The sequence below is a fragment of the Scylla paramamosain genome, chromosome 37, assembly GCF_035594125.1.
Source record: "Scylla paramamosain isolate STU-SP2022 chromosome 37, ASM3559412v1, whole genome shotgun sequence".
NCBI lineage: Eukaryota > Metazoa > Arthropoda > Malacostraca > Decapoda > Portunidae > Scylla > Scylla paramamosain.
In genome coordinates, this window is record NC_087187.1 from 15,152,582 (window position 1) to 15,164,809 (window position 12,228).

The following is a 12,228-nucleotide window of genomic DNA, read 5'->3' on the forward strand; positions in this document are numbered from 1 at the left end:
CTAATACACTCACTCAAGGACTTGACGTACACAAGCACAAGACACGAGCACGAACAGGGAAGGGAACACGCCTGGTTCAAGACGCCAATCAACACTATATCAAAGGCATCACCGAGACCATTATACATATAAACCTTTCAAAATTAATACTGTTCATACACTCACATGAGTATCAAACATTGCTCATACATTTTATTTATTTATGAATTAACTCGGTTAAAGACTCAAACGCCACTCAATAAATTCACGCTAACCCTCAAAACTAATATCAAAATATATATTATCATTCAACAATGACGGTTATTCCGTCATTTTTCACTCTACGACTTTCTTTCATATCTTCATCCAACCTTTCATCTTCTACTCTTTACCGTCTTCTTTCATCCCCCCCTCCCACCAACATCAACACCAACAAAAAAATTGTATAGAGCTAACATCCACCAAATTGTGGGTGACAGAGTGGCACAGGGGACAGGAGGTGTAGCGAGGCTCGTCTGTCAAACCCACAACTTGCCACAGCGGTCGGTAGCCAAGTATCAGCCACGCCGACACCACATTGTGTTTTCGGAGCCACAGCTAGGCCCCGATGGCGGTACTTGAAGCGACGGTGACGAAATGCATCAGGTTGCTATTACTATCTTCAGGAGGAGCAAATTGATGCCTTCGTCAGAAACATAGCCAAGTTATTTGTCCCCTCCGTTGCTGTTGTCACCATTAGTATTGTCATAGTCCTGTGAAATGACGAAAAATAAATGCAAAAACTTGTAGGAAGCTGAAAGCTGGTATATAACTTATTAAGAGCTTTATAAATAATAAGTAAAAAAAAAAAAAATCCCTATTAAATGTAACATTCTTGCTTTTTCCCTCGGACGTTCAGTTGGTTTAGTGGTGGGTAGCCTGATACTTCCTTCACTTGCACCTGAATCACTGGGCTTCTCAGGGGTAATAACTTGAGGTTTATCACGATGAACTTCCTGTAATTCATAGCCAGTGTTGTGCTGCTTATCCTCAATGTGTTCATCAGTGTCTTCAGTCTCACTGTTATCCTTACCGACAGTTGATATTTCTGCGTCACCCTTTAACACCTTCCACCCTCTCTCTCCCACGTGTCAGTCACCTCATAGACCAAAATATTTCCGAAAACATAAGTACTCACAAAATTAAAAAGTCTCTGTTGAAGTTATGAGAGTTTTTACGTGTGCTCTTACGGTTCTAGTGACAGATTAATAATAAGTTTGTACACTATTAACAGAAGAAACATTCTTGAGAACCGGGCTAATCATCTCTGTGGATTTGAAAATAGTCGTGGTGAGACAACAAAGCGTTTCAGAATACCTGTGTCTCCCAGACTCGGCACCAATTCCTCGGCGTTGACAAAAGACTAGAAAATCTTAAGTCAAAACACTCAACCATCCCATTGACCTTCCAGTTAGATTGCACGAGAAATTCCATCCAGCAGAACTTGTCCCTCTCCTCCTTCATTAGCGTGTCCCTCAGACAAAGAAAATGTCACTGTGTGGAAGACATCTTATTGTAAGTCTGCCCCATCCCTAAGACCAGGTATCTGACCACTCTGGATCAGCCTCGGCTCACAGCTATCACTCATGCCCAACCTCACCTCACCTAACTCCTCTGACTATAAGAAATTCTTTGACTACTTAACTTCCAAAGTGGAGCACATTCTGACTCTCTTCCCTTTTGCAGAGATCTCCATTCTTGGAGACTTCAATGTTCACCACCAGCTTTGGCTTTCCTCTCCCTTCACTGACCATCCTGGTGAACTAGCCTACAACTTTGCTATTCTCCACGACATAGAGCAATTGGTGCAACACCCTACTCGTATTCCTGACCGTCTTGGAGATACGCCCAACATTCTTGACCTTTTCCTGACTTCTAATCTTTCTGCTTATGCTGTCACCCTTTCTTCTCCGTTGGGCTCCTCCGATCACAATCTCATATCTTTATCTTGTTCTATCCCTCCAATCCCTCCTCAGGATCTCCATAAGCGAAGGTGCCTCTGGCGTTTTGCCTCTGCTAGTTGGGGGGACCTGAGGAGGTATTTTGCTGATTTTCCTTGGAATGACTACTGCTTCCGTGTCAGAGATCAGTCTTTGTGTACCGAGTGCATAACAGAGGTGATAGTGTCTGGCATGGAGGCGTACATTCCTCACTCTTTTTCTCGTCCTAAACCTTCTAAACCTTGGTTTAACACAGCTTGTTCTCGTGCTATACATGATAGAGAGGTGGCCCACAAAAGGTACTTAAGCCTTCCATCACCAGAATCTCTTGCTCTTTATATTTCTGCCCGGAACCATGCCAAGCCTGTTCTCCAACTAGCCAAAAACTCATTCATTAACAGAAAGTGTCAAAACCTTTCAAGATCTAACTCCCCTCGTGACTTCTGGCATCTAGCCAAAAATATCTCCAATAACTTTGCTTCTTCTTCTTTTCCTCCTCTATTTCAACCATATGGCGCCATTGGTATCACATCTATTTCTAAAGCTGAACCCTTCGCTCAAACTTTTGCTAAAAACACTACCTTGGACGATTCTGGGCTTGTTCCTCCCTCTCCTCCACCCTCTGACTACTTCATGCCACCTATTAAAATTCCTCACAATGATGTTTTCCATGACCTCGCTGGCCTAAACCCTCGGAAGGCTTATGGACCTGATGGGGTCCCTCCTATTGTTCTCCGAAACTGTGCCTCTGTGTTTTCACCTTGCCTAGTCAAACTCTTTCAGCTCTGCCTGTCAACATCTACCTTTCCTTCTTGCTGGAAGTTTGCCTACATTCAAACTGTACCTAAAAAGGGTGACCGTTCTAATCCCTCAAACTACCGTCCTATTGCTTTAATTTCCTGCCTATCTAAAGTTTTTTAATCTATCCTCAACAGGAAGATTCTTAAACATCTATCACTTCACAACCTTCTATGTGATCGCCAGTATGGGTTCCGTCAAGGCCGCTCTACTGGTGATCTTCTGGCTTTCCTTACTGAGTCTTGGTCATCCTCTTTTAGAGATTTTGGTGAAACTTTTGCTGTTGCCTTGGACATATCAAAAGCTTTTGATAGAATCTGGCACAAAGCTTTGATTTGCAAACTACCCTCCTACGGCTTCTATCTATCTCTGTAACTTCATCTCAAGTTTCCTTTCTGACCGTTCTATTGCTGCTGTGGTAGACGGTCACTGTTCTTCTCCTAAATCTATTAACAGTGGTGTTCCTCAGGGTTCTGTCCTGTCACCCACTCTCTTCTTATTATACATTAATGATCTTCTAAACAAAACTTCTTGTCCTATCCACTCCTACGCTGATGATACCACCCTGCACTTTTCCACGTCTTTTCATAGACGTCCAATCCTTCAGGAGGTAAACATTTCATGCAGGAAAGCCACAGAACGCTTGACTTCTGATATTTCTAAAATTTCTGATTGGGGCAGAGCAAACTTGGTATTGTTCAATGCCTCAAAAACTCAATTCCTCCATCTATCAACTCGACACAACCTTCCAGACAACTATCCCCTTTTCTTCAATGACGCTCAACTGTCCTCCTCTTTTACACTGAACATCCTCGGTCTGTCCTTTACTTATAATCTGAACTGGAAACTTCACATCTCATCTCTAGCTAAAACAGCTTCTATGAAGTTAGGTGTTCTGAGACGACTCCGCCAGTTTTTCTCACCCCCCCAGCTGCTAACTCTGTACAAGGGCCTTATCCGTCCATGTATGGAGTATGCTTCACATGTCTGGAGGGGTTCCACTCATACTGCTCTTCTAGACAGGGTGGAAGCAAAAGCTTTTCGTCTCATCAATTCCTCTCCTCTAATTAACTGTCTTCAGCCTCTCTCTCACCCCCGCAATGTTGCATCTCTAGCTGTCTCCTACCGCTATTTTCATGCTAACTGCTCTTCTGATCTTGCTAACTGCATGCCTCCCCTCCTCCCGCGGCCTCGCTGCACAAGACTTTCTTCTTTCTCTCACCCCTATGCTGTCCACCTCTCTAATGCAAGAGTTAACCAGTATTCTCAATCATTCATCTCTTTCTCTGGTAAACTCTGGAACTCCCTGCCTGCTTCTGTATTTCCACCTTCCTATGACTTGAATTCCTTCAAGAGGGAGGTTTCAAGACACTTATTCATCAATTTTTGACTACTGCTTTGACCCTTTTATGGGATTGGCATTTCAGTGGGCATTTTTTTTATTGGATTCTTGTTGCCCTTGGCCAGTGTCCTTCCTACATAAAAGAAAAAAAAAAAAAACACTCCCATACTGGAAACCGCCTTGTCGTGGTGGTGGGGCTTGCGTGGCCCTATGAGCTGGCGAGCAAAGGTAGAGGGGGCCTCGACCCCTGCTCTGCCCTAATTAAGGGGTGAGGGCCACCCATGCTAGCAAGGTCGCCACTGAGGAACCAAACTAAATGGTTCTCGGAGTCAGGCTGCCAGTACGGGTCAACGGTGCAGCTGTAGCAGTCCGCCAGCCAGAGGGGCCACCTCTGGCCCCTCTGAGGTCGTATTGTGTTGGAAGGTTGGGTGTCTGGGCTGGGATGCGTTGCTCGGGGTAGGTCTTAGCTCTGTCGTGGACAAACTTTCGAGTCATGAGGGGCCACTTTTTTCAAATGAGTGGCCCCCATTGGGGAAGAGGTACCCGTTCACGGCTGCCAGCGCTCGCTCCCCTCGTAGTCCCAGTAGGTGGTTTCCCTTGGCCTCTGGAGCCATTTCATTTTTTTGATATTCTTATGGGTACACTTATAAGTTTATCTTGTCCTCGAGGGGCGTCCGACCCAGGCCTTCGAGACGTGTTCTCTGGACACGAGGTAACCATGCGTGAGGTGAGACGCATGCATGTGACCGTCCGGAGACAGGCCAGTACAGTCTCTGAGCGGCGCGTCCCTTTTGTTTTTAGTACCAATATTTTAATTTTTAACCTGTCATCTTTGCTGCTTGGAACGTTTTGCAACAGCGCCATATGATCACGATGTTGCAGCGCAATAAATAAAAAATCAATCAACCAATCATCCCCAGCCTCATCTGTGAAGGCCCTGTGTTCAAGAGGGCTCATGATGCCATAACCTCCCATCTAGACCCACAGCAGTTTGGCAGCGTCAGATCCTCCTCAATCGCTCACTGCCCGATCGGTTGACTGGACTGTGTTTACCAACTGATCAGAGGAAGGAAGATACGTGACTCTCTCCTTCGCTGACTTCACAAAAGCCTTTGGTCTTAATTGTTAGCCACACATTCACTCTACAGCAAGCAATCAACACAAGCAGGTAACCTCTTCTCACTTCCCGGCTATCGGACTTCCTTAGTGACCGCCACCAAATTGTGCGCTATCGCTCAGCCTTATCACCCTGCTTGTCCTGACACGTAGTGTTCCCCAGGCTACTAAAGTGGGCCCTCTCTGTTTCCTCATCCTGATTCATGACGCTCTTAGGAACACAGGTCACAAGTGGAAGTACGTGGATGACTCCACCATCGTTAAGCATTGCTGAACCACAAGTCACTCGAGAACAAACTTACCTTGACGACTTCCTTTACTGGGCAGGAAAGAGTGACGTCACACTCACCTCCACTAATGTGACCTCGTAGTCTGGCAGCAGTGACAACTCGTGATCTGCCACCGTGTGTGTGTGTGTGTGTGTGTGTGTGTGTGTGTGTGTTGAGAGGCAGTAAATGTGCCCCCTTGAGGGGTAAAAATGTAGAGTGTGGCAAGTAAACGCACAGGTGTTGGTCTGAATGGCAGTTGATCATCTGGTCGGCCTCCCTGGCTCAGTGATGAGACGTTCATTCTGCGTTAACACCGTGTCACGAGAAAGTAAATAAGAGAAAATGTTACTTTATTGATTATTAGGTGTGTGTGTGTGTGTGTGTGTGTGTGTGTGTGTGTGTGTGTGTGTGTGTATGGGTATCTGACTGCGTCTGTGTGTGCTCAAGTGTGCTCCAAGTCTATAATATTCAGGTGGTAAATCTCTCTCTCTCTCTCTCTCTCTCTCTCTCTCTCTCTCTCTCTCTCTCTCTCTCTCTCTCTCTCTCTCTCTCTCTCTCTCTCTCTCATATATATATATATATATATATATATATATATATATATATATATATATATATATATATATATATATATATATATATATATATATATATATTAGTGACATGGTGCTTACACTCCTGGATAATGACACCAATGCTCACGTCAGCAACTGTTTAGATCAAAGACGCTGACACAAACTCATTCCTTGAACCTTTGCACTCATGCTGACGCCACCACTTCCTTTCCTCGATGCGTGTATATATATATATATATATATATATATATATATATATATATATATATATATATATATATATATATATATATATATATATATATATATATATATATATATATATATATATATATATATATATATATATATATATATATATATATATATATATATATATATATATATATATATATATATATATATATATATATATATATATATATATATATATATATATATATATATATATATATATATATATATATATATATATATATATATATATATATATATATATATATATATATATATATGTGTGTGTGTGTGTGTGTGTGTGTGTGTGTGTGTAAGAAAAACAGTGTCAGTCACATTAGTAATTACAATTTACAGTATATTTTTATATCAATTACAATTATACATTACTGTATAATATCACATGACAGAGAGAGAGAGAAAGAGAGAGAGAGAGAGAGAGAGAGAGAGAGAGGGAGAGAGAGAGAGAGAGAGAGAGAGAGAGAGAGAGAGAGAGAGAGAGAGAGAGAGAGAGAGAGAGAGAGAGAGAGAGAGAGAGAGAGAGAGAGAGAGAGAGAGAGAGAGAGAGAGAGAATGAAACACATAATTTTATATAGTCAATAAGTAATATGCAGATATATAATCATTGAGTTTGAGATCAATCAAGGTAAAGGGACAATACGAGTATACCAGGAAAAATCAACGTTGAGGCCATGTTTCACCTGATACACCTGATACATTTCTTCTCTTTCATCTGTATGCACATGTATACGTAATGTGGACATGATCTCCTCCACTCACATGTCCACCCCAAACACACCTTCCCACTTCTCACACATGAGTCTTGTCCAACCAAGTTGGAAAAACTGCATGATCTGATTTGTATGCATGATTTGCCGTCTAAATCCTGGTGGTTCGGCACAACGCCACTATTGCAGTCTTTTATACTTACAGATATGGTGGGCGGCCAGGAAGCAACAGCAGAAAACAAGAAATAAGGAGCGGTACACCTGCCTTTCTCTGTACTTTCAGTGCTCAGCTGGTAATGATTTGGGTCTAAGGGGGGATAAGGGCGACAGTGGTTCAGTTGGCTTCACATTCGTGACGTCATGCCGACTCCTCCCCATTACACCTCCATGATCTGCTCACTTCTTCATCAGGGCTATGACTTCTTGTTTCTGCTACCGTGCAAAAGAAAATAAACCGTTTCTGCTGGGGAAACAAGTTCACAGCTCCTCAGCTTAATTAAGCGCTTCGTTACAAGTCTCTGTTTGGATTCAGTTATGAAGGTGAGGCGCTCTCCATTGAGTTCACTGTGCTTTCCATTCACTCAGTCCTCAATGACATCATTAAGTCCCGGACGAGTAGGTATTTATTTGAATGCTATGCTCTTCACGGCTCTTTCTTAAGCTGACTACTCAGCACGTGTCGTGGTCAGCCTAGCAGTGGCCAATGAGCATTGTTAACATGCAAGTCGCCTGACGAATTCATCTGTCTGAATTTAGATATCATGCCTGGTCAGGGGCGCCATGGAATAGCTTACTTTCAGGCTAGCCTTCTCTCCAGGCGGGGTCAGACGTGTGAATCTCAAGTGGCGAACTGTAGACGCCGCAGCCTGAACTGATCTACAGGCCACGTCCCTGTCTCTCCACCCCCCCGGCTAGGTAGATCACTGGTGCACTAATAACCTTCTCACTGCTCCCGCACATCTGTGTACTTATAATCTTAGCAGTCATCAGTTAATCTTGCCATAAGCATATTTACAAAAATATCAATAGAAAAACCTTTCGAAAATTATGAAATTATGAAAATAAATAGAAAAATAAACAAGAGGTGGATCTTCAGTGGAGCAGCCACGGGACACTTGGCGCGTGTCCGGTCACAGGAATAAGATGATGTAAATAATTAGTTCGTTACCACTCGGTCTTCCGCGCCTTACTCAGTCATACTCATTACATGCGCATTTTTTTTCACTGCACCTATAAATTTTCTATTCTGCCGGAGAGATCCATCTCTAGCATCCTCCTCCCCACTTACCGTCATCACCCCCCCACCCCCTCCGTCCCGTCTCTTCTGCTGACATGACCAGACCACCTCAGTCTCGCTTCTGGAACTTTGTCCCCAGACTCCAATACCTCACACAGGAGTCTACGTGTAGGTGCAGGATTCTTATTAAACTGTCAGTAAAGTCACTGAAACGTTCATAAAAAAAAAAAAAAAGAAAAGTAGCATTCTTAGGAGTCTGTTCAAGAGTATATTCCTTATTTAGATTATCGACAGAGTTATGAAAACTTCCTTGGGAATCCAAAATCCTGCAGTGCTGCTTGATAATGGTATGGGATTTTTTAAATTATCCCCTGATCATGGAAGCATCCTTCAAACTCCAAATAACTACCGCTACAATTTGCTGAGGTCGAAGAATCCTTGTTAAACTTAAGATCTAATGATATTTCTTTGAGACTGTTAAACTTTCGCTAACGTTATGAAAACACACTTGAAAACTCAACTACAGTTTATTAGAAGTAACTGAAATAAGACACCAATAAGACAAGAATGCAGTTGGAGATCAGAAAAACTCAGCCGGAAAACTATTGGACTCTGAGCTTCTATCAAGCGTGTCATTATCTGTGGATGTGCTTCCTGCGGTCCTCAGCACTCTGCCACCACCGGCGACACCCACTGCCCCGCACGAACCACGAATGAATGTCTGAGTAGCTGCCATTCCCGTCCCGGCCCCGCACTGCCCCGAGCACCCCAGCCTGCTCCATGGGGCTCCTGCCAACACATGCAAGATGAAAAGATCGTTAAAAAAGAGAGCATGGACCAAGATTTTGTAATGCTTTGTTCTCTCATAAGAAAAATATTCAAATTTTCCAACTGGATGCTTTCTCAGGTTGATGGTGCGAAATTCCTGCCAACGTATCACCAGAGCCATGAAAACACCCTCGGAGACACCTGATGACATCCATTACAGTTTGCTAAAAATAGATGAGACATAACGTTGAAGTGTTTGAGAATGCATTAAGTATGAATGGGACTTAGAAACGTTTGAGAATATGGACTGCATTTTGAAATACTTCTGCTCCTCACCTACACTGCATTCAAAAGGTTCTAGTTAAAGTTACACGGTTTTTAAGGGAGTTTTTTTTTATGGTTGTAGTGACAGATTAACAAGATTTCTCCATTATTAACAGGAGAAACACTCTTGAGCATACGGCAAGTCATCCCTGTGGTCCTTGAAAACAGTTGTGGTGAGAGAGGAAAGCCTTTCTGAATACTGGCCTGTGAACAACGGTAGAGGCAGTAATAATGAGCAAAATGAGAGAAAAGAGAAATGAGGGAGACGCCGCGTATGAATGTTTGAAAGGAGAGATAAGTATACATGGACGATAAGATAAGAAACATGAAAATAATGAACAAGGAAAATAACAGTAAAGCAATGGAAGGAACACAGTGTTCGAATGGTTGAAAAAGATGGTAGGAAGAGACCAGATTATTACCAAGGGAAACAAGAGATGAGGAGAGGAGAACAAGTTATTATGCAGAGTAAGGAAGGAAATAGAGAGACATTGAAAGCGATAAGTAAGCAAAGAAAGATAGGAGCCCAACACAATTAAAAAAAAGAGTGATAAAAACGAGGAAAAAAAAAAACTGGAAAAACATCAGATAGATATAAGGGTAGAAAAAAAGAATGAACAAGACAATCAACATTAACACGACAGAAAAAGGTTAAAATACAAAGACAACCATGAACCAGAATGAAAGAGAGAAAATTGTGAAGTAATTGCAACAAGCTATCAGTAATTCGAAACAAAAAGAAATAAAAAGAAAGAAAATAAATAATGAAAAAGGAGAGCTAACTCGAAGAAAACAAGAAAAACGTAGACTAATGAGGCACAGCGGGTGGGTGAAGAAAGTGAGGGGGGGGGATGGGACAAGAGTATTGCGGGGAAGTATTGAAGTATTGAGGGCGAGGATGGGGACAGGGAGAGAAGGTAGTGTGGGGTTTGATTCTCAGCTGACCTGGTGGCGTTGGGGGGAGAGAGGCTGGCGGGGTCGTGAAGTTTGGCGCAGAGGTCACACACGAGGGGCGAGAACGGGTGACCCAACTCCACTGTGTAGTGTTGCTTCCAGGCGAAAAACCTGCAGCTCACACACACACACACACACACACACACACAATAGGTAGGTAAGTATAGGGTAAACCGTACATCATAAGTTCCCTTTCCCCACCACTAGGAATATATTTTCTACAAACATTCCACCCACAAGATTTCCCCAGTAAGCAATCTCATCTAATGAATTACAAATCCGGTTAGATTGGTTAAGCTAGGTTAGACTGAATTAGGTTCGGTTAGGTTAAGTTAGATTAGGTTAGGTAAAATTTCCATTGGAGAACATTCCCGGATGGTTTCTACAGTACAGCAAACACGTAACCTGCCACGCCTCTACATACCTGATGATCTGATTATGTCCACCTCCCTAATGCAAGAGTCAACCAGTATTTTCAGTCTTTCACCCCATGTACTGGTAAACATGTCTGCTTTTGCATTTCCTCATGCCTTTGACTTGAACTGTTTCAAGGGGAAGTTTCAAGAAACTTATTCTCAGATTTTGGAAACATGACCACACTTTTTAGGGACTAGCACCTTAAGTGGGAGTTTCCTTTATAACCTTTTCACTGCCCTAGGCTAAAGTCCCTCCCTAACATAAAGAAGCGTCTTAAATCAGTCTTGAAACAGTTTTACTGAAAAAAAAAAACTCAAGTTTGAACAACTTTGTTAATGTCTTACAACATTCCTAAATTAAGGTCATCAGTTATAGTTGCCCAAAGTGGTGATGTCACAGTCTTCATACTGTTTAAGACCCCATTAAAAAAAAGAAAAGCAGTTACCAACAACTACACCAGCCTATCGCATCCCCAGCTCCTCGTGGTCTTTGCGGAGCTCTTAAAGGAATGCATTTCATGAGTCTGTATATCACTTTCTACAAGATTCGTAAACGTAACACTGACTGAACTTTGTGGCATCAGTACGTGAGATGCCCGCACACTGCCATGCTGACAAACACACCGAGAAGAATAACTGCATTCTCTCAGCAAACCCAACACATCATGTGCTTGTCACTATAAACAGAAAACAGTAACTCTGCTCGTGACTCACCCGTTGTAAGCATCGCGGTCGTTTGCCACTCTCTTGAGGTACTTGGCGAGGTGCTTGGGTGAGGGGAAGGCGAGGGCATCCACGTAGGAGTGAGGAGGAGCAATGTCCTCGTAGGGTCCGCCTCCCAACACTACGGGAACCACCTCCAGCGTCAGGGCTTGATAGAACTTCTCCGTGATGTAATCCAGGCCTGAATGGAAGATGATGGCGGATGTGGCTCTCTCTCTCTCTCTCTCTCTCTCTCTCTCTCTCTCTCTCTCTCTCTCTCTCTCTCTCTCTCTCTCTCTCTCTCTCTCTCCAGCACCCCCCCTCACACACTCACAAATGGAGTTCTCGAAGGCCAGGTAGAACATGTACTTCTCGATCTCGTTGTTGCATTCCGTCTGGTTGAATGTTCTTATGGTCCTCACAGAAAGGTTCTTGCCACACTTCTTAGTCCCGCACCTCCCGAACACATCCACGGCCACGTGTCTGACGGAAGGGAATCAGAAAGGTTTTTATTATTATTATTATAACTGTGGTGGTGATTACATTAACGTTGTATTATTGTGTGTTGTTATTGTTGTCGTCGTCGTTGTTGTGGTTGTTGTTGTTGTTGTTGTTGTTGTTATTATTATTATTATTATTATTATTATTATTATTATTATTATTCATTTTCATCATCATCATCTTGTTCTTGTTTTTTTTTTGTTTATTGTTCTTGTACTTTATTATTATTATTATTATTATTATTATTATTATTAGTAGTAGTAGTAGTAGTAGTAGTAGTAGTAGTAATAGTAGTAGTAGTAGTAG

General features: G+C 42.6%; 1 protein-coding gene across 1 annotated transcript in view; it reads right to left on the reverse strand.

Annotated features, from left to right (window-relative positions):
* Nucleotides 1-8,786: 8,786 nt before the first annotated feature.
* Nucleotides 8,787-12,228, reverse strand: part of LOC135091516 (alpha-(1,3)-fucosyltransferase C-like) — a 15,046-nt gene continuing 11,604 nt past the window's right edge. The window contains exons 7-10 of the mRNA XM_063989233.1: nt 11,756-11,904; nt 11,434-11,623; nt 10,295-10,414; nt 8,787-9,046 (exon numbers count right to left, since the gene is read on the reverse strand). Of these exons, the coding sequence (XP_063845303.1) occupies nt 8,893-9,046; nt 10,295-10,414; nt 11,434-11,623; nt 11,756-11,904 (613 nt within the window). The 3' untranslated portion in view covers nt 8,787-8,892. The remainder of the gene's footprint in view (nt 9,047-10,294; nt 10,415-11,433; nt 11,624-11,755; nt 11,905-12,228) is intronic.